We start from the raw sequence: 22,421 nt of genomic DNA, 5'->3' as shown, positions 1-22,421 counted from the left end.
GGTTAGAGATCCGTCCGCTTCTGTCAAAAGGGGCCATAGAGATGGTACTCGGCTCAGAATGAGGAAAGGCTTGGTACTCAACATACATTCTGGTGCCAGAGAAGAATGGAGGACTGAGACCCATCCTGGATCTGCAGCTTCTGAACTTGTCGTTGCACAAGGACAAGTTCAAGATGGTCACTCCAGCCGAAACCCTTCAGGCCCTGGACATGAATGACTGGCTAGTTTCCCTGGATCTCCAGAATGCCTACTTAAATGTGGTTATCCACGAGAAGCACAAAGTACCCAATACTCAAAGTGGGGAACTGTCATTTCCAGTTCAGTTCTCCCTTTCGGCCTCTCTTCTGCACACAGGGCCATCAACAAGCTGCTAGCAGTAGTGGCAGCTCACCTTATGAGGGAAGGCATTCCTGTTGTTCCCTACCTGGACGACTGGTTCATCGGAGCCCACTCACCATATCCATCGTCTGTACACCTGTACCGAACGTGCAGCCTATTGCACAGCATCTGCTTCTCCCTTAACTTCTAGAAGCCTCAGACAACCGTTCCAGCCTGCGCTTTTCTGTATCATGCAGCTTGGTGGTACCGGAGGCCTCTATGTGCATGAGGTCACTACAGTGATGACCGCTGAACTCTGAGGTCTCCCTTTCAGGGACAGACTTCAGACCTTGTGGCCTCAGAGAGGGTGCCTGGAGACCTACAGTGGTGGTCCGTGAAGGTCTCTTTTCAGTCACTACATGCCACGAGTGACGCATCACAAATGCATGCCTGAAAGGCTGGGGCGCTCACCTTCAAGATTGACGGTGAGCAGGCTGTGGATCCCATCAGACTGCATGGAGCACATCAATCTGTTGGAGCTGAGGGCAATCAGACAGGCCCTGGTTGCTTTCCTCCCCTCTGTGAAGGACTGTAGCTGCGTTACCTCAAGAGGAGGGGTAGTGTGGGCTCCTTGCCACTGTGCAGAGAAGCAATGTGATTGTGGCTCTGGTCTCTGGAGAACAGCTCGACTTTGACTACAGCCGGCAAGGCGAACAGTCTAGCGGACACACTGAGCAGGTAGCCGTCAACCTCCTATATAATTGATGGCTAGATGGGGTTGGGGGGTGGCTATATGGGGTGGCTATATATGACTATAATGGGGGTTGGGGAGGGTTAAGACTGGGGAGAGGAGTATGGCTAGATATTTCCGGGGCATTAATGTATAGTACTTATTTGTACCTCTTAATAGCTTATTGTGTAACCATATAATGAAGCTTTTTTCAGTATATCTGTGTAGTGTAATCTTTTGTATAATCTATAATGGGCCCTACCTGTACATATCTACCAGTCCTCTCCACTTCCCTGTTAGATGCCAGACTGCTCTATCCTACCCGATAGAGATCGGATTATCTTTGGTGAACACCTTGTATTCGCTCAGCTTGTGTTCTTACACCCCTCACTGGAGAGCTGTGGAACAAAGTCCCTAACAACTGGCCCTTCTATCTGGAATAGATGCTGCTTTTATAGCAAATCTATTTGTAACGGAGGGGCAAACGGAAAGCCTTCATGTAATACGGGGCTAAATTGAACTTTGCTTACCCTGACTGTCTTCTGGTCATTAACGGTTAAGTCTCACACCTGTTTTTCATCTTTCAAGAATGTTAACATGCTTCTATGCCATGAACTGCACTGTTAAGTAACTACTTTGTCATGCACCTTCGCATGTATGAACATTCTGATGTTTGCCATCTGTTCATGTCGTATTGTGTCTCCCGCTCTGGTTAGGTCCAGATAATAACCAAACCGGGCAGTCTCTTGCCATGATTGCAGCCGCAGCCCGGCGCCGAGATTCCAGCCACAATGAGCTGTATTACGAGGAGGCTGAGCATGAGCGCCGGGTCAGGAAACGCAAAGCAAGGTGAGTGCTCATGAGAGTGCAACATGGATCATACTCGGAGCACAGCACAGCACACAAGGAAGGGGAGTGGAGTGGGTTTATAGAGATGCAAAGAATGAATTGCAGAAAGCAATCAAGTAGCACTGGTGATCGTGGCAGGCTGCCTGCTCTGTCTGGAAGGTAGCTACATCTTCATAAGCACTCTGAATAGTCGTGCTCCTCTGGTGCCAAGTCGTAAAAGAGAGACCAAAACAGTTCAGCTCATCTAAATCAGGAAAGTGATGGGTTACTCTGGCAGATAGTTTGCTGGATTGCAGTTAAGAATCATCCAGTACACCTTTTTGTTTTCTTCTCTTCTTCATTGAGAACCATTGTAGTGATTGGCGACCACGGTTTGCCCAATATCTTATTTAATATTTTATTATGATATATCTAGTTCGGAGCCTGAAACGCATTTCATAGAAGAAATGAAACCACACATGGTTGTGTTTCCAGGTTTCTTTTTCATCGGCACATCTTTTGGTTTTCTGTTGAGGTTTGACATTTTAACTTAATGCTTTTTCTAGCTCACAAGAAATAGCCATTCAATGCATCAATGGTGGCACAACATTATCGTAGAGTTGCTGCTGCTACAACCACGCAGGGGGCTATCTAGAAAAGTCTCCTCGTCATTCAACAAGACTAGACATGACTGCAGGTGGATGTGCCATCCATTGTGCAACGCCATCTTGGGAGTTTGGGCCACTTGCCTGGAAGCCATCTGCCTTAGTGGTGGGTTCAGTCCTGCCCAGCAAGGTTTGCTCATTAGTTTTCCTCACCTATTAATTATAAGCATGTTTGCAATATAAGCAGTGTTTTACTTTTCCATACTCCCCAATTCTTTTTTCAGGAGATGATTGGCCAGGATTTTTCTTAGCATTCTGACACTGTTCATCCCTCTTTTATAATATGGGCGGGGGGAGGGGTTGAGTGTTCTATTGTTTGCTAGAGGCACATATCCAAAATGGAATGGGGCATGTATGTCTATAAAATGATGCACGTTAGTTTCTACTGGATTCTGTACAGTAACTCTGACAACCTCTTTTGTCGTTTTACCCTTGTGTAAAGACTGGAGGGGGTCATCTGCACTCCTGCCATCTATATGGCACAGTAGAAGCACAGGGCACCCCAGCCAAGGTTATCTATGTGGTTGCAATGGACGAGCAACCAAGGCTTAAGCTCTCAGGAGGTGATGAAGGCTGGTTCTTAAGTACAGTGAGTCCACAAGCACCCACAAAGAAATGTCCACACACTATTATGTGATAACACAGTTGTTTATATAAGTAAGGTTCAAATATATATATACACAATCAATAATGCACTTTGTGCTTTGGAAAATCTAATATGGTAAATATGTACAATGTCTATGTGGTACCACAGTTAACTATTAACTCCTTTAAAGTGCACCAACCGCTTACAGTTTCCAATGGCATACAAATCAAATAGTAAAGTGGATCAATGTCAGACATAGGAACGCAGACAAGTGAGGTTAAACAACGGCAGAATACTTTGTCCCTACCCAAGACAGAGTTCTGTGTGAGGATCCCCCGCCCACCTGTAAATAAGTGGACTTCGATGCCCGGGCGCTTCACTTCAGATTCCTCGGTGGTCCCAGTCACTGGTCGACAGTCTTTCAGAACTGACTTCCAGTGTGCATTGGTGAAGATTAGCGGTCTGCACGATGTTCCCTTGTATCTCGGTAAGAGGTCTCCTAGCCAGGTCCTATCTTGGATCAGTCCTTGACGGGCACGACAGCTTTCGGATTTCGACAACGGCAGGCAGCAGCAAAACCTTATTCTTACAGCTGGGCTTCAAGGTTAAGCATCAAGTTTCGACTTCAGCTTCTGAACAATTCTGATAAGTGAGAGTTCCCAGATATGCTGTTCTGTCTCTCATTCACACTGCTGAGCCAAGCTCAGACAGCCAATCATTCAGAAGGGCATTCATTCATTCATTCATGCAGGCAGGCAGCCAATCAGGCTCACAGTGCATTCAGGCCATTCACTTCCACCCAGACACCCATAACCAGGAATGTGGATTGGGGCAAGCACCCAGCCTTTCAGCACACCACACTGCTTTCATGTCAGTTTCAGGCAAGGCTGGCTCATTGTTTGTGTCATACACACACACAGATAGCAGACACCCATAGCATGGAATGCATATTGGTCACATTCCATTCACCCAGGTCCCACCCCAAGGGTGTACCCACAACATACAGTCACTTGGCAGGCTCCAGCCAGTCTGGCCTTCTTCCACCCAACAGCCAGTCAGAGGAAGGGACAGTGGCAGGGCTTCCAAGGACTTTGGGAAAGCAAGGTAACAGGTTATAGAAACCACAGGGGCCATCTTGCCTCCTATCAGGAATCCACTGATTCCTATGGCAGGGCCTGGGTATCTCAAAATGGAGGATCCTCGGAGCACCTGTCGAATTCAGCATCGAGCTGCCACCAGCCCATACCCTGCTCTGTGTGCCACACAAAGGTGCCCAAAAACATACACTAGGAGCAAAGGGCTGTACTCCCACCCATGAGTGCCATAGGGGTGTCCCACATGGACTCCTGTGCAGAAAACACAACACACATAAGGGAGTACAGGACAAGGAATGTTAGGCAGAAACCTGTGCAGTTCCCTTAGGGAGCACTCCAAAAGATTTAAGACTCCAGGTTTTTGGCAGTAAACCCACTTGGTAGCAGTCTGTACCACACAGATTCACTTGGTAGCTGTGGCTGAGCGGTCAGACTTCCCTCAAGAAGAGTTAGGCAGTATATAGAGTATACACAATAGGTACGGAGAGACAGTAGCACAAGCAAACACTGACCAGAGCTTTGGCGTAAAAGTATATAATTATTTATTTAAAGACACACTTGTAAATTACACTAGCATAAAGAGAAAAGTAAATTCATCACACAGTCACTATTATATATATACAACCCTAATTACTTATTAGACAAGTCTTAGTGAGAAACACCACTTATTGTCAGACAGAGGTGAGCGCTTAACATATGATGGCACTCTAATAAGTTATTAAAAAGGGAGGGAAAAAGGCAGAGTTATGGAAGCACACAAAGTTCAGTACTTTTAAAAGAACCACAGTAAGGCAGGATAGGCAGAGTTGTACTGGAGAGCAAGGAAGTCAATTGCAAGTGCCCAGCTCTTGGAGAGAGCAAGCAGGAAGGGGTCCAGGTTCACACAGTGGGGTTATGCTCAAAGAGTCTTGTAGATAGTTCGCACACAAAGGATGAAATGAAAGTCAGGAAAAGTTAGCTAGGTTGTCCCAGGCCAGCCCAGGTTAGAAAGTCGAGGCTTTACTGTCACCCCAAACGATCTGTCGCAAGGGAAGCCAGACGGGACACAGTACCTTAAGTGTGAAGGAAGCTCCAGCGGTGGCAGTTGTTCCTGGCAGAGGGTGCAAGTCGGTGTTTCGTCCAGAGGAAGAGGAGGTCTCGGAGGAAAGATGAAGGTTGTTGCACTGCCAGGGAAGAAACCAGCCGCGGAGTTCTTTCGGTTAAAAGGTACTACCCTTCTCTTCCCGGTAGTGGTAAGCCGTGGTATTCCGGTTGCCGGGGTGCTTGGCACGGGCAAGGCGGCCACGAAATGCTCCAGGAAGGTGAAAAGAAGGCAAAACTAGTTATCCCCACCAGTCAAGGGAAGAAGACTCTCCACACTGGAGATCTCCTCTGTTGTCGGGAAAAGTGGTGAGACGGTTCAGCAGGGCTCCACCGGTGGTGTCGTTGCAGGTCGGCTCAGCTTCTCCCTCTTCGGATTCTTAGGTCCTGTGGCGACTTCTGAAGTTCCAGTCCCCAAAGCCCTGCTTTTATGCAGCACACCTCCATTCATTCAGCCTAGCTGTCAATCAAACATGCTAAGTGGTGAGCCGGCCGGCTCACCACTTGGGCCAATCACACAAGAGTGCGACTTGAGTTGCTAAGGCAACTCAGTCCAGGGTGCCTAAACCCCCTCCCACACCCCTGTGGTACCCAGACAGAGTGGCACCACTTTTGGAGGCTTCTGTGGAGAAGCCCGCCAAAAAGTGGAACAAAGGGCTCGACTTGGGTTGGAGTCACAGAAGAGAACACAAACACCATTTTAGAATCGAGTTCTGGCAAAAAATACCAACCAGTGAATTAATATTAAATAAATAAAACGGCGGTATGTTCGAGGCTATAAGAATTAAATAATTAAAGTTGGTAGCCTCGAACAATGGGACAATCCCATAGAGATATATTCGCGGTCGAATATAAAAAGTAGTATCCACTGCCACCAGCCAAAACTCGATCAGGGGGGACGGAGACGTGCCCCCTCGAACAACAGACCCTGGGGCAATCGAATTGCCCCGACCAGTACGTCCACAATATGATGGTTTGTACTGGTTTCTGTTAATAATTTGGGACTAGTAAAGCCAATGGTGACTTTACATGCCCTGGGAGACAGTAGTCAGTCCCAGGGTATGGAGTCTATGTTGGGGGGTCGCTACGACACCCCTGGGTTACGGCACGGAGGGTGCTGTGTAACCCACATCAAAAACACATGAGACCCTATGGAGTAAAAGACCCCATAGCCCATAAAACACATGGAAATATAAAGGAACACCTCCAATCATGTCTAATAGTGGGAGTAAAAGAGTATCACTCTTAGCAGGAGAAAAAAATAAACCCCAAAAATCCAGCAGAGCTGCTGGGGGACTCAGGTTTGGGAAATTAGCCTTTACAGAGAATTCTCCCTAACAAGGACATGGAGGCCCTGTCCCTCCAATTAATTTCCAGCATCCTACCTTGCTATCTGCTCTGTAGTGACACCTGAAAAGTAGTGTCCAGATGCAGCTTTTTTGTCCCTGCCTTGCAGCAACCATGTGGGGTACTTTGTGCTTGCATTGCATCCTCCAATTTACAGGAGTGTCAGCCCCACAAAGGTGCTCAACCTAAAACACCCACACCAAAGAATGTTGCAGCAAAAATAGAAAATAGTTTCTATAGTTAAACTTATTTTCAATTTCGTCCTTTTAATGAGATATACGAGTGAAGGTGTGTATTTAGATGCACTTTTGAAGCATACAAACAGTATACAGAAGGTACTTGAAGCCTGAGTTGCAGCGTCTGTAATCTAGACGAACTGGCTATGGCTGTAGAATGTCATTAGACTAGTATGACATGTTAATGTTACTTTAGTGCATTGTCCAGTTCCTGGTTCGCCCACACCAATCTGGTCGGGCTTGGATGTAGTCTCTCTTCCTTGTAGGATCCTTATTTAATGTATTCACAAACTTGCCTCTGCTGGAGACATTCATGTAGTTTCACTGCCTTCTATTGGTCACTGGTGTCTACATGCAATAATATGTAAACAGTAATCAATTACGTGCCAAGTAAAGCAATGAGTGTTAGGGCCCACTAAAGAGTTAGGCAGTCATGGAAGTGGAATGTAAATTGGCTGGTAGTGGGGGGGCTTGTCCCCATTTTGTTTCACATTTTAGCTGAGGAATTTTTAATAATTTTAAATACTTGTGTTATTTGGAGGGTGAGTATTTGGTAGAATTAGGAGCCAGTATTGGAGGTCGAGATATAGGGAGATCATTTCAGACAACTTGTAGGACGAGTGACATTCTAGCAGGTGATTAAAAGATATAGATCATTTTGTGCAATCAACCAACTGGTTGTGAGTCAGGTGCTGTATTTTGTCGCGCTTGCCTGTCTGCTCTGCGGACCCCTGGGTGAGTGTTAAGATGGATTTCTATGATATAGCCTGGTGGACAGATTTTAGGAGGCATCCTAGTTGAACAGAGAGCTCTTTGAGAGGTTAAGAAAAAAACAGGAAGCAAATATGAGTGGGCACCACGGGAGCATTCATTCATTTGTTTGATATCCTTAAATGTCTCTGATGTAATGAGTCTTCAAAGAAATTAGGTTCTGTGTACAGGAGCAGGCTGAAAAAGGTTTGGAGACACCCAAGCCCAAAAAACAGTGGAAGCAAAAAGATTAGGTGGAATACCCAATCATACAGCCACTCTCTGGAGTCCCAGTATGGGCTTTTTACGTAAATTGCAATTTGCTGTGTGCAATTAGTGTGAACATTAGGGATAACTCATAAAAATTCAAATAGTAGTTTTTAAATGTTGGTTTTATCTGTCAAACCAAAGTTTTTAGAAAAAATTAACAAGTAGTCACTAATATTATTCTTAGTGAGGAAAGAGTATGCCACAAGTCACTCCATCCTTAGACTTATATTATGCCAATGCATTTCGGAATACAACAATTCCTTCATCAGGCCAAGTCTGATCAATTTAAACATCACATGTACATGTAATTCAAACCATATCATGATAAGTATCCATATGTATCCAAAAAGACACGTGTTTGTAAACATAAGCATCAGAAGTATTAGGAAACATAATGTTGCACATACCCAGTCGTGATGTAGGCAGAATCAATAGGCAGGTCAGAAATGAATGAAAAGAAATAAGGAAAAACAGATCAGTACTGCGGTGAGCAATAGTGTTATGTGGTCAAAATGGAAGGAAAATGGTCCATTACCTGGAACAGGTAAATCAATAATGGCGTATTCTAAACTTCAAAAAAGGATCGCTGTACCGGAGTCAGCGTCTGTGGATATGAAGGTAAGTGTTAGGGGGCCTTACAGAGCCTGACTAAAGGCATCTAGTTTCAACCCGCGTTGAAAGTAGCTTACCGTTTCCTAAAAACGAAGCGGAGCTGTTCCCTCAGCGTCTGCTGCAAGCAGACTGTCTTCGTTGCATCGGCGCGTTGCCGGGCAACCCTGTTTTATGGGACACGTGATCGCGGCTCCTCGGGCAAGGGCGCGAGCCGCGATCCGTGTCTGCAGTCGAGCCGTAGGGCTTGAATTTGGTACAGAAATGTAATTTACAAGCATCCTGGGCTGATACTAGGAAAAGTAATCGTATAAAAGGGAAAAATCTGAAAAACCGAGAATAGTTGACATAGAAAAAATACTGGAATCCATATTTAAATAGGAGAAGGTAGGTCATACGGAAAAAACAATAGTGGCTGTTTCATAAATCCTAACCAAGTGGCTGTGTTATACAACGTACATGTGTACCTAAATGAGATAATACAGAAATATCTATGGGTGCCTTAATGCCGCTAGTGGTGACGTCCAGACAGACGGCACCTTGGGTCCTGGATGAGGCTCCAGGATGCGCAGCATGCAGGGCACTACCATATGGATCATAGTTTCATATGTGAGTAGTATTATACAAATTATAGGTAACCATCAACATTCAAGTCATTTGAGTTATGGTGCCACATGCACCTCAGTACTATTCCAAACAGAAAATGCAACATACAATTAGAGAAAACAGTGAAAATTGATCTCCTCATTAAGTCCATTAGTTACCAAACTGCCAAGTTTGTCTATCCAATATGTCTCTCTGCCATTCAAACGTTGGCATAAATCCTCATGAGGACTATTCTTGGTTAACACCTCCAAAATCACAAATCTTATCTGTGACACGTTATGTCCATTAGCCACCCAATGACGTGCCACGGCTGAATTAGTGTTTGCATTGCGGATACAGGATCGGTGTTCACCCCACCTCAGTTTGGCGGTTCGTGTCGACTGTCCAACGTAGAACTTCCCACATGGGCATAACCCCGTACAGGTCACAAGCCCTTCAACACAAGCTTCATCTGCTTCATCTTTTTTAGGCGCCCGCCGAAAAGAACCCGCAGGGGGAGGAGGCAGCCTAAAAAACAAACCCCAGACCAGATTGCAGCAGAAGTAAAATTAGTCATCAACATATCTGAGAGGAGACTTAATAAGGCGGAGGAAGAGACTTTGCAGAAGGGTCTTAGTTTCGTACCAACTTACGGAACCACCCAGTTTGACACAAAGATTGAACTATACAAGTTTGTATGCAAGCTCAAACTTAGTCTTCTTTGAGGAATTAGAGACACAAGAGGGTCCGACCAAGATTCCAGATTATCAAGAATTCAGGAATAAAAGTTGATTTGTTCCTCCTATTACAGTCCCAGCCATAGAAATTTTTCAGAAACTTGTTACTCGTGACCTTGAACGCATCAGTTATAAAACTCCGCCTCACAGGAACCTCACGAGATGAGATTAGTTAGGGACCTATTTAGTGACAATCCATGCCAGACCCATGCTGGAGAACAACAGTTACAGGTAAGTAACTTGTTCCTCACCATCCGTCCAGCAGACAAGGGGGGGGAGCCTTAGTCATTCAGAACACAGCTGACTCTGATGCAGAATGTAAGAGACGGCTCCAAGATCATACCACGTATGCCACTTTGGATCACGATCCGACTCTTTCAATCAAAAACAGAATTTGGAGAGCCTTTTGGCGAAAACACTCGAATTGGAGTGGATCAATGAGCACACACAAAAATGTCTCTTGAAAGATCATCCAAGAATACCAAATTTCTATACGTTGCCGAAGATCCATAAGGATGCCACTAAACCACCAGGTAGGCCAATTGTCGCAGGAATAGAGTATCAACCAACCTCTAGGCATCTATATTGACTTCTTCCTGCAGCCTCTGATACAGGAAACCAGTACCTATACTAGGGATACCACACATTTTCTACAAAAACTCAACTTCTTGGAACCTCTGCCAGAAGATTTAATGTTCACTATAGACGTAAAGAGTTTGTATACCATGATACCTCATGATCTAGGAACTGAAGCTGTAGAGTGGCTTTTGCTAAAAGCTCCAGAGATACGGGCCCAGAAGGAATTCATACTGGCACTGTTACAGTTTATTGCAGAGAACTCCTATTTTCAGTATGGCAACCAGTTTTTTCTTCAAACTGCAGGAACATCAATGGGGGCCACCATCGCCCCCTCATATGCCAACAGCTTCATGCATAAATTCGAAACAGACTACGTACTGAATAGACAAGAATGGAGTAAAGATATCCGCATATGGACGAGATACATAGATGATACCTTTGGAGTTTGGAAGGGAACCAGAGAGTCCTTTGAGACATTTTTTGAATATCTAAACAGCATTGATCAAAGGATACAATTCACAAGGGAGCTCTCGTGTAAAACTATAACATTCCTTGATGTCCAAGTTAAAAAACAACTAACCAGCTACAGCACCACACTATTTCGGAAAATGACGGATCGCAATAATCTTTTGCACCGTCTCAGCTTCCACCAGCCGAGCCTGCTTAAGAACCTGCCATACAGTCAACTATTGAGAGTCAAAAAAATAGTGAGTGATCCTGAAGACTACAGAGTGCAACAGATGGAGATGAAAGGAAAATTCCAGGCCCGTGGATATAAGCAGAATGAACTTGACTTAGCATCCGACAAAGTTGATGCCTTGTCACGAGAGACTCTATTGTCAGGACAGAATCCCAAGAATAAGAGAGAACTGAAGTCACCGGTATATGTGTCCAAGTTTTCTACACAAAGTAACAAAATTAAGAAAACCATCATGAAACACTGGGATATCTTTAAGAATGACACTCGAGTACAGGATTTGTTCAGCGAAAAACCAATCTTTGCATATCAACGCACAGGAACTTGAGAGACGAACTTGTACAAACAAAACCCACAGCAAAGGAACCTGTGACACAGCGGACTGGAACATTTCCTTGTCTTCACTGTGTTAACTGCAACTTTGTCATGAAAGGGAACATCATTAACCATCCGAGAACGGGACAGAGGATTATGCTTAAGACTTATGGCACGTGTGACAGCAGTAACATCATCTATGGCATAAAATGCCCACGTGGGAAGTTCTACGTTGGACAGTCGAGACGAACCGCCAAACTGAGGTGGGGTGAACACCGATCCTATATCCGCAATGCAAACACTAATTCAGCCGTGGCACATCATTGGGTGGCTAATGGACATAACGTGTCACAGATAAGATTTGTGATTTTGGAGGTGTTAACCAAGAATAGTCCTCATGAGGATTTATGCCAACGTTTGAATCGCAGAGAGACATATTGGATAGACGAACCCGGCAGTTTGGTAACTAATGGACTTAATGAGGGGATCAATTTTCACTGTTTTCTCTAATTGTATGTTGCATTTTCTGTTTGGAATAGTACCGAGGTGCATGTGGCACCATAACTCAAATGACTTGAATGTTGATGGTTACCTATAATTTGTTTAATACTACTCGCATATGAAACTATGATCCATATGGTAGTGCCCTGCATGCTGCGCATCCTGGAGCCTCATCCAGGACCCAAGGTGCCGTCTGTCTGGACGTCACCACTAGCGGCATTAAGGCACCCATAGATATTTCTGTATTATCTCATTTAGGCACACATGTACGTTGTATAACACAGCCACTTGGTTGGGATTTATAAAACAGCCACTATTGTTGTTTTTTCCGTATGACCTACCTTCTCCTATTTAGATATGGATTCCAGTATTTTTTCTATGTCAAATATTCTCGGTTTTTCAGATTTTTCCCTTTTATATGATTACTTTTCCTAGTATCAGCCCAGGATGCTTGTAAATTACATTTCTGTACCAGATCCAAGCCCTACGGCTCGACTGCAGACACGGATCGCGGCTCGCGCCCTTGACCGAGGAGCCGCGATCACGTGTCCCATAAAACAGGGTTGCCCGGCAACGCGCCGATGCAACGAAGACAGTCTGCTTGCAGCAGACGCTGAGGGAACAGCTCCGCTTCGTTTTTAGGAAACAGTAAGCTACTTTTAACGCGGGTTGAAACTAGATGCCTTTAGTCAGGCTCTGTAAGGCCCCCTAACACTTACCTTCATATCCACAGACGCTGACTCCGGTACAGCGATCCTTTTTTGAAGTTTAGAATACGCCATTATTCATTTACCTGCTCCAGGTAACGGACCATTTTCCTTCCATTTTGACCACACACTATTGCTCACCGCAGTACTGATCTGTTTTTCCTTATTTCTTTTCATTTCTGACCTGCCTATTGATTCTGCCTACATCACGACTGGTATGTGCAACATTATGTTTCCTAATACTTTTGATGCTTATGTTTACAAACGCGTGTCTTTTTGGATACATATGGATACTTATCATGATATGGTTTGAATTACATGTACATGTGATGTTTAAATTGATCAGACTTGGCCTGATGAAGGAATTGTTGTATTCCGAAATGCATTGGCATAATATAAGTCTAAGGATGGAGTGACTTGTGGCATACTCTTCCTCACTAAGAATAATATTAGTGACTACTTGTTACTTTTTTCTAAAAACTTTGGTTTGACAGATAAAATCAACATTTAAAAACTACTACTATTTGAATTTTTATGAGTTATCCCTAATGTTCACACTAATTGCTTACAGCAAATTGCAATTTACGTAAAACCCGTACTGGGACTCCAGAGAGCAGCTGTATGATTGGGTATTCCACCTAATCTTTTTGCTTCCAGCTCTGAGAGGTTACCCAAAAACCAATTAAAGTACGTGCATGAGCTAGCAAGGCTTAATCTCAGGAGAGTGAGAGTGGGGTCAAAGGGGCCCTCAATGAGTCCACACAGAATAGTACACAATTCAGATTAGTCATTATTAAAAGGTGTTTATTTTAGGCCTTAAGAAATACTGAAAGAGAAACTAGCAGGTAGTACTATCAGGCAGGGCAGGGAGTCTTGGAAGCAAGACAACGCAGAGCAACACAGGTTCGAATCCCAGCCCGTGCCTAGACTGGTTTCCGCTATTAAGCTTGTTGCAGAAAATTAATTAATTTGACCTTATTACTATCACGCAATACTCAATAAAAAATAAATATGATCACCATTAGGTTCACTTAATAGACCTCGTGAAATAACTTATCAAGCAGTGCAGGGAACTACTGTAGATGCAGTGAAATGATGCAAACTAGTCACAAGTACAATATCCTAACTTTAGAAGTGGTTCCCTGCTTTTGACATGGTTAAATAAGTGGTTTGCAAAAGAAGGTCACAATGATTTTTTGCAAACTGGGTTGTGCGGGGCGTGGGAACAAGTCTGAACATTGTGTTTAAACAGGGCCTTGTACTATACAGTTCTAAGACCTACTTGGCCTTCATGAATCTAGTGCAGGCTTTTGACCGGGTGGGCGGGCTCCGGTTGTGGGGAAAGTTAGCTCAATGGAACTGCCCTGGGTCTTTATTAGAGCCATTGAAAGCTCCTCACAAAAGGTACAAGATCAACACCAGTGGGCTACTATCACAAGTAATACATACCTTTCAGGGGCTTAAGCAGGGCTGTTCGCAGGCACCAGCACTTCTGTATGAGTTTTGATGGATCAACAGCAGTGGCGTTACAGCCAAAGAACAGACTTTAATTCTAGACAAACCTAAGAATATGTCATCAACCAGATTCATCTGGTGACGGGAATCAGCATGGGTGCATCAAGTGAGATCTTTTAAATATCTGAGTCTCTGAATACGAGCAGGCAACGACTGAAAGAACTCTGATGTTGGCTAACCAGGTGAGAGTAATTGACAGGAAACTTGCAGTTTTTCCACTGCTGCCATTTTCAGAGTTTTACAAGTTGAAAGCAACCGCAATATTTACGTACAGGGACAAATCTTTGCTTTTTATACAGACTTGTGGCCTGTCCTAGAAGGACAGTTACGGAAAAGGGTTCTGTGGTGTGATGCTGGAAATGCATCGGAGGGACAGGGCCTCCCTGTCCCTGGTCTGTAGTCCTTTTTCATATGTGTTCTGTATTGTTTTCTGCCCGGGTGTCCATGTGAGACTCCTGGCAGTGCAGCTCGTCCTGTTTTTCGTTTGGTGTACACATCCATGGGATACCCTTATGGCACCCATGGGTGGGGGTACAACCCTGTGCCCCTAGTGTATGTTTTTGGGCACCTTTGTGTGGCCCACAGAGCAGGGTATGGGCTGGTGGCAGCTCCATGCTGAATTTGATTTGACGGGTGCTCTGAGAATCCTCCATTTTGGGGATACCCAGGCCCTGCCATTGGAATCAGTTGATTCCTGATAGGAAACAAGATGGCTCCTGTGGCCTCTTGCTTTTTATTGCCTGTTACCTTGTTTTACCAAGGTCCTGGGAAGCCCTGACTCTGTCCCTTCCCCATGACTGGCTGTTGGGTGGAAGTTCCATTTATGGTATTGTGGGGGTAGTCCAGGCCAGACTGGCTGGAGCCTTCCCATTGACTATGTTGTGGGTACACCCTGTGGGTGGGACCTGGGTGAATGGAGTGTGTGACCAATATGCACTTCTTGTTGTGGATGTCTGGTTTCTGGTATGAAACTCAATGACTGACACAGCCCTGCCCGAAACTGGTATGAATGCAGTGTGTCGTGCTGAATGGCTGGGTACTTGTCCCAATACACATTGCTTGTTGTGAGTGTCTGAGAGGGAGGAGTATGGCCTGAATACACTGTATGCCTGATTGGCTACCTGACTGCCTGAATGCCCTTCTGAGGAACCAATCGATTGCCTGGGTGTGACCCAGCAGAATGAATGAGAGACAGAACAGTATATCTGGGGTCCTCTCACTGCTAGAATTCGTTCAGAAGCTCAAGTTAATACTTGAAGCTTATCCTTGAAGCCCAGCCAGAAGATGATTTTCTTCTGCATTTGCTTCGACCCGATCCGAAAGCTGTCTGGTTCATCGAGGACTGATCCGAGAGAGGATCTGGTTATGTACCCTCTTCCCGAGCTCCGAGGGACCCTCGAGCACTGCTAACCTTTGCCAAAGCTCCCTGGAAGTCAAACCCTCGACTTGATTTGAGCCATGAAAAGAGGGTGGCTGGTTCAATCCTGAGATACCTCATTAACCTTGCTAACAGCTACTACTAGGGCAGTTCATGAGAATCCATCTGAGCTTACTCCCCACTAAAGAGATCATGTCTAAGACGTCAAGAAGGACCAAGGGATTTGCAATGTCGTTACTGTATGAAAGAAGATTCAGTAGAAACCTTACACCACATACTGTTATATTGCACTGGTCGGACTAACGAAAGAAAACTGCACTTTATAACCTACTGTTAGGGAGAATTCTCTGTGAGGCTAATTTCCCAAACCTAGTGAGTCCCCCAGCAGCTTTGCTGGATTTTTGGGGTTTATTTTTTCTCTCCTGCTAAGAGTGAGATTCTTTTGCTCCCACTCTTAGACATGATTTGAGGTATTCCTTTAACTTTCCATGTGTTTTATGGGCTATGGGGTCTTTTACTCCATAGGGTCTCATGTGTTTTTGATGTGGGTTACACAGCACCCTCCGTGCCATAACCCAGGGGTGTAGCGACCCCCCAACATAGACTCCATACCCTAGGACTGACTACTGTCTCCCAGGGCATGTAAAGTCACCATTGGCTTTACTAGTCCCAAATTATGAACAGAAACCAGTACAAACCATCATTTTGTGGACGTACTGGTCGGGGCAATTTGATTGCCCCGGGGTCTGTTGTTCGAGGGGGCATGTCTCCATACCCCCTGATCGAGTTTTGGCTGGTGGCAGTGGATACTACTTTTTATATTCGACCGCAAATATATCTCTATGGGATTTTCCCATTGTTAGAGGCTACCAACTTTAATTATTTAATTCTTATAGCCTCGAACATACCGCCGGTTTATTTATTTAATATTAATTCACCGGTTGGTATTTTTTGCCAGAACTCGATTCTAAATGTGTTCTCTTCTGTGACTCCAACCCAAGTCGAGCCCTTTGTTCCACTTTTTGGTGGGCTTTTCCACAGAAGCCTCCAAAAGTGGTGCCACTCTGTCTGGGTACCACAGGGGGTTTGGGAGGGGGTTTAGGCACCCTGGACTGAGTTACCTTGGTAACTCATGTCACACTCGTGTGTGATTGGCCCAAGTGGTGAGCCGGCCGGCTCGCCACTTAGCATGTTTGATTGACAGCTAGGCTGAGTGAATGGGGGTGTGCTGCATAAAAGCAGGGCTTTGGGGACTAGAACTTCAGAAGTCGCCACAGGACCTAAGAATCCGAGGAGGGAGATGCTGAGCCGACCTGCAACGACGACACCACCGGTGGAGCCCTGCTGAACCGTCTCACCACTTTTCCCGGCGACAGAGGAGATCTCCAGTCCGGAGAGTCTTCTTCCTTTGACTGGTGGGGATAACCAGTTTTGCCTTCTTTTCACCTTCCTGCAGCATCTCGTGGCTGCCTTGCCGGTGCAACCGGAATACCACGGTTTACCACTACCGCGAAGAGAAGAGTAGTACCTTTTAACCGGAGGACTCCGCGGCAGGTTTCTTCCCTGGCAGTGCAACGTCCTTCATCTTTCCTCCACGGCGAGACCTCTTCTTCCTCTGGACAAAACACTGACTTGCACCTGCTGCCAGGAACTGCCCCCGCTGGAACTCCCTTCACACTTAAGGTACTGTGCCCCGCCTGGCTTCCCTTGCGACAGATCTTTCGGAGTGACAGTAAAGCCTCGACTTTCTAACCTGGGCTAGCCTGGGACAACCTAGCTAACTTTTCCAGACTTGAATTTCATCCTTTTTGTGCGAACTATCTACAAAACACTTTGGGCATAACCCCACTGTGCGAACCTGGACCCCTTCTGCTTGCTCTCTCCAAGAGTGGGCCTTGCAATTGACTTCCTTGCTCTCCAGTAGAACTCTGCCTATCCTGCCTTACTGTGGTTCTTTTTAAAGTAATTGAAACTTGTGTGCTTCCTTAACTCTGCCTTTTTCCCTCCCTTTCTTTATAACCTATTAGAGTACCATCTTCTGTTAAGCGCTCACCTCTGTCTGAAAATAAGTGGCGTTTCTCACTAAGACTTGTCTAATAAGTGAATAGGGTTGTATATATATGATAGTGACTGTATGTTGTATTTACTTACCTCTTTTTTGCTAGTGTATACTACAAGTGTGTTTTTAAATAAATAATTATATACTTTTACACCAAAGCTCTGGTCTACTGTGCTTGTGCTACTGTGTCCCTGTACCTATTGTGTATACTCTGCATACTGCCTAACTCTTCTTGAGGGAAGTCTGACTGCTCACATAATACCACAATCCTGGACTGACCACCACCAAAGCTCTGGTCTACTGTGCTTGTGCTACTGTGTCCCTGTACCTATTGTGTATACTCTGCATACTGCCTAACTCTTCTTGAGGGAAGTCTGACTGCTCACATAATACCACAATCCTGGACTGACCACCACTTAATTGTATTCAATGCCTCACTAGACCTTATCCGGCCCAAACCTATACTCATGGCCCCGCCACTTCCCACCAGAAGTAAAAAAGACATCACATCAGAACAACTCCTACCCCACCTTCTCCCTACTCTCAATAACTTAGACAACATCACAGACCCTACGTCGCTTGTAGAAGCTTACAACAGCTCTATGATCAAGGCACTTGACTCGATTGCCCCTACCAAGCTGCGCAAAAGCAAACAACTCTGTCACCTTAACAACTGGTTCACGCCATACCTGAAAGACCTTAGAATCCAAAAAAGAAAGTTGCAGTCTATCTGGCAACACTCACCCACTGAGGAGAACAAAACCAAATTAGCCACCCTCGCCAAACAGTATAAAAAGGAAATCATAAGTACTAAAAGAAACACCTTCAATGATAGAATCTCTAAAGCCAAATCAGACACTAAGGAGCTATTTTCCATCCTCCGTGAAATGGAAACACCCATAACCCCACCTGACAACATTCCCAAAAACAAGCCCTGGTGCACTAATATACAAAATGCCCTGGCGGGTAAAATCAGCTTGCTCCAATCTAAAATTGCTAACAAAAAAGCTTCCTTGCTCCTGCCTACAGAACCCATATTGCAACCTCAGCTCCTCCCAAACCAATCTAACACCCCTCACCCATTTAGCTTCAGAAAAATATCCATATTGGAGACAGAAAAAATCATACTATCTCTAAAACCCTCCAACTGTAAAGGTGACAACTGTCCGGCCCAAATTATAAAAGATGCAGCTCGAGACCTAGCACCCTTCATTTCGAAACTCATTAATGCATCCTTTAAGTCTAATCTAGTACCTAACAACCTCAAACAATCCTGGGTGCTTCCCTTGCTAAAAAAACAAACACTTGACCCTGCTATACCAACTAACTACAGACCCATCACTACTGTCCCTTTCTTACTTAAAATTATAGACAGAGTAGCATACCTGCAAATCCAGGACTACTTAGAAACTAACAATTTACTAGGATCACGGCAATCTGGCTTCCGTCCCCTTCATGGCACTGAAACAGCCTTGATTGACCTCAAGACCCAAATTGACGAGTTGAAGGACAATGGTAAAACAGCGATGCTACTCCTCCTTGACCTATCTGCGGCCTTCGACTTGGTAGATCATGCAGTCTTATGCAATCACCTAAGCTCAGCCGCTCATTTCTCAAGTGATGCCATAACCTGGGTACAATCCTTCCTTGCAAACCGGACAATGAGAGTCTTCTCCCCCTCAGCAGCCGCTGATCCCATACAAGTTTCATGCGGTGTCCCCCAAGGATCATGTGTTTCTCCGACGATGTATAACATCTTTACTAAGCCCCTGTTTGATAAGCTGGACAGACTGGGTGTTGTCTACACTAATTACGCAGATGACACTCAGATTCTAATCCCCCTTTCGGGTAACTTCTTGGAAGACACGGACTTAGTAAATAAGATATATCTCCTCATTCAGGCTTGGATGGCATCCCATGGCCTCTGCCTGAACGACGACAAGACTGAGCTACTGATCATTGGCTCAGCGTTGGCTATCAAAAAACTTGACCCCAACTATGCCTCATTTAACATCGACAATAACGTCATCAAAGTGATGCCTGCAGTCAAAACCCTCGGGGTTTATCTTGACTCAACGCTCACCTTCAAAAAACAAACAAACTCTCTAGCATCCTCCACGGCATATACTTGCAAATTGATCCGAGCATGTAGACCTTTTCTAACTGAGACTAGCTGCATCACATTAGCCAATGCTCTCATCATATCCAAGCTGGATTACTGCAATGCTCTCTATGCAGGCTCTAACAAGTATATCCTTGACAAACTACAAACTCTCCAAAATAACGCTATCAGAGTAGCTTTAAATATTCCTAACAGAGCCCACATCTCCACCTTTAGGAAAAATAACCATTGGCTAAAAATCAAAGACAGGATCACCCTCAAAATACTCTCCCTCACATCCAAATGTCTTAACAACATTGCCCCCCCTTATCTGGCCAATAGAATCCACAGGAGAACCTCAAACCGTCCCACTAGACTGACCAACGCCTTCACCTTAGTGATGCCTAGATACAAAAAGAGTACAGCCGGCGGCTCTAGTTTCCCAATCATAGCTGCGCAAACTTGGAACAAACTCCCTTTGGATCTCAGAATGGACCAACCTTACTCTAGTTTCAGGCGAAAAGTCCTCACTTGGATCCATGCCAATGACACTTAGCTTGACCTTCCCCTCCCACATAGACACTAGACGTCTGCAACCAGCTGAATGACATCCGATCAACTAGACTGAACCGTAGTTTCGCATTTTTTTCTTCTTTTCCTTCTGCTTTCCTTCTATACTTACCTTTGATCTAACGTGAACTTTATAAACTGCACTTTTCTTGATTTAACTGCGAAGTGCATAAATTGTATTTCTCCTGTAACTAAGTTCTTAAGTAATCTTGTACTGTTTGCGCCCAGCTACCCCTTCGGGTTTGGTTCTGCGCTATACCAAATAAACAAACAAACAAACCCACAGCTACCAAGTGAATCTGTGTGGTACAGACTGCTACCAAGTGGGTTTACTGCCAAACACCTGTAGCCTTAAATCTTTTGCACTGGTCCCTAAGGGAACTGCACAGGGTTCTGCCTAACACCTACCTGGATTGTTCTAGCACTTAGAGGAACATTGGATGGTTTTATTAAGCAGGGAAAGGGTACCAATGGTTTTAGCTACTGTGAAATGTATAAAAGTTATTTTAGGCAACGAACCGCAATGATGCTTTTCAGGGAGTCTTTTCTTAGAATGATGGTTATATTCTAGTTAAAAGTGATGTGATATTTATCGGGGTTATGTGAAGTTTAATGATGGAAATGTATAGGAAAATTTGCTAAAGGTTTGCTATTAACCGAAATGCAATAATAAAAAAAATATATCAATTGGCCTCTGAAATATACAAACAGCTCAGTATGCCCTCCCCGCACATAGTCGCTACTTTCATTAACATCAGCGAAGACCAAGCTTCAGATCAGAGCTTGTGTTAAACAAAGAAAAACATTCTTCCCTGAACGAGTCCAAAGCAAAAGACGATTCAAATGAATGTCGTAAAACATAGCCCAAGGGGCAGTCAGCTCAGAGAGGCTGAGCATAGGCCATACACGTTGATTTTCTATACCCTGCATTGGCAATGCAGTTACCCCGCATGCTGGTGCAAAACAGTGGCACAGGAATTTTCATTGCTTTATATAGCGTCTGAAAAGAGTTCTAACAGAAGGCTGCAAAGTTCCCTAACTTATTAGGGTGCAATAGACCTGGGTTTTTTTATTTTACAAGATAAAAAATAAAGTTAATCGTAAACTGTGTATTATGTGAACAGAGTTTTATATGAATAAGATGCATTGCCCTCTAATGAAGCTGTTTCTGTGAAATAAATATTGTGATTGTAATCCTTGTTTGCTTGCTTCATGGGAACATTAACTATAACCATCCATGTGAAAATTATCTTGGTAAAAGGTTATCAGTAAACGCTGTGCATCATACTGGTACATTGGACTACTGATGCAAAACCAGCGGCAGTCCTGGTGAATCCAAAACTTAATTCTAGCTGCCACTAGCCTACTCATCAAAACCATTGTAAGGTAATCTGTCAATTCTAGGGCCAAAACGGGGAGCTTAAACACCCTGCCATTGAAGCCATAGCAGTGACTATAGGACAGCATAGTAAAATAGTAAAAAGGGTTTCATTGGCAGGGAAACTTCAATAACAGTCATTCTGCCCACAAAAATAAAGATCCTAAAAAAACCAAGGGAAACAACCCCCCACACCCTCTCCCAGGGATGGAATTGTGCACCAAATGTTTTTCAATTATCGGCAGTCTGCACTGCTGTACACCATCCTGGGAGCAGCAAGTAGCTGCTGTGTTTTGGCTGTTCGTTAGTAGTTTTAGCCACCGTAAACCTAACACGTTCTTCCTCTCCACTGTGTAGGGAAGGCATGGTATCACAAGTATGGACACTGACACAATGGATACAAATTGTAAATCCTTTATTGAAAATGTTGGGGTTGGAGAATCTCCTATGTTGCCCTATAACTATGATGGGCGTAGTCTCGGACCATCAAACGATAAACAAAGCAGTCCTAGTGAAGTCTGTCAAATCAAAATGGCCTATGCTAACAAGACCGAATGCCTGTCCTATCTCTTGTACAAAAGTGTAAAAAGGACAAATGTATGCAAAAGGAAAAAAAAAGTGTTCAAATGATAAGGTGGCTGAACAGCTCTCCTCCCCACGTTAGGCCTCACGGGGTAAGGCGATCCTTGTAGGCAGGATGACGCACTCTGACTCCATTTCCAATACAGTTCAAAACCGTGCATCGAGGCTCGACTGGCCTTCCATGTTAGTCTCTTTCTCAGACTT

General features: G+C 44.6%; 1 protein-coding gene across 3 annotated transcripts in view; it reads left to right on the top strand.

The window, feature by feature from the left end:
* The window catches only part of VANGL1 (VANGL planar cell polarity protein 1), a 609,741-nt gene that overhangs the window by 483,124 nt on the left and 104,196 nt on the right, over positions 1-22,421 (top strand). For all 3 annotated transcript variants that reach the window (XM_069635702.1, XM_069635704.1, XM_069635703.1), the window contains exon 6: positions 1,765-1,897. In XM_069635702.1, the coding sequence (XP_069491803.1) occupies positions 1,765-1,897 (133 nt within the window). The remainder of the gene's footprint in view (positions 1-1,764; positions 1,898-22,421) is intronic.

This window comes from Ambystoma mexicanum, chromosome 7p (genome assembly GCF_040938575.1).
Source record: "Ambystoma mexicanum isolate Mex_15411 chromosome 7p, UKY_AmexF1_1, whole genome shotgun sequence".
Lineage (NCBI taxonomy): Eukaryota > Metazoa > Chordata > Amphibia > Caudata > Ambystomatidae > Ambystoma > Ambystoma mexicanum.
Note: the sequence above shows the minus strand (reverse complement) of the source record. Positions and strands in the feature narration are given on the sequence as shown.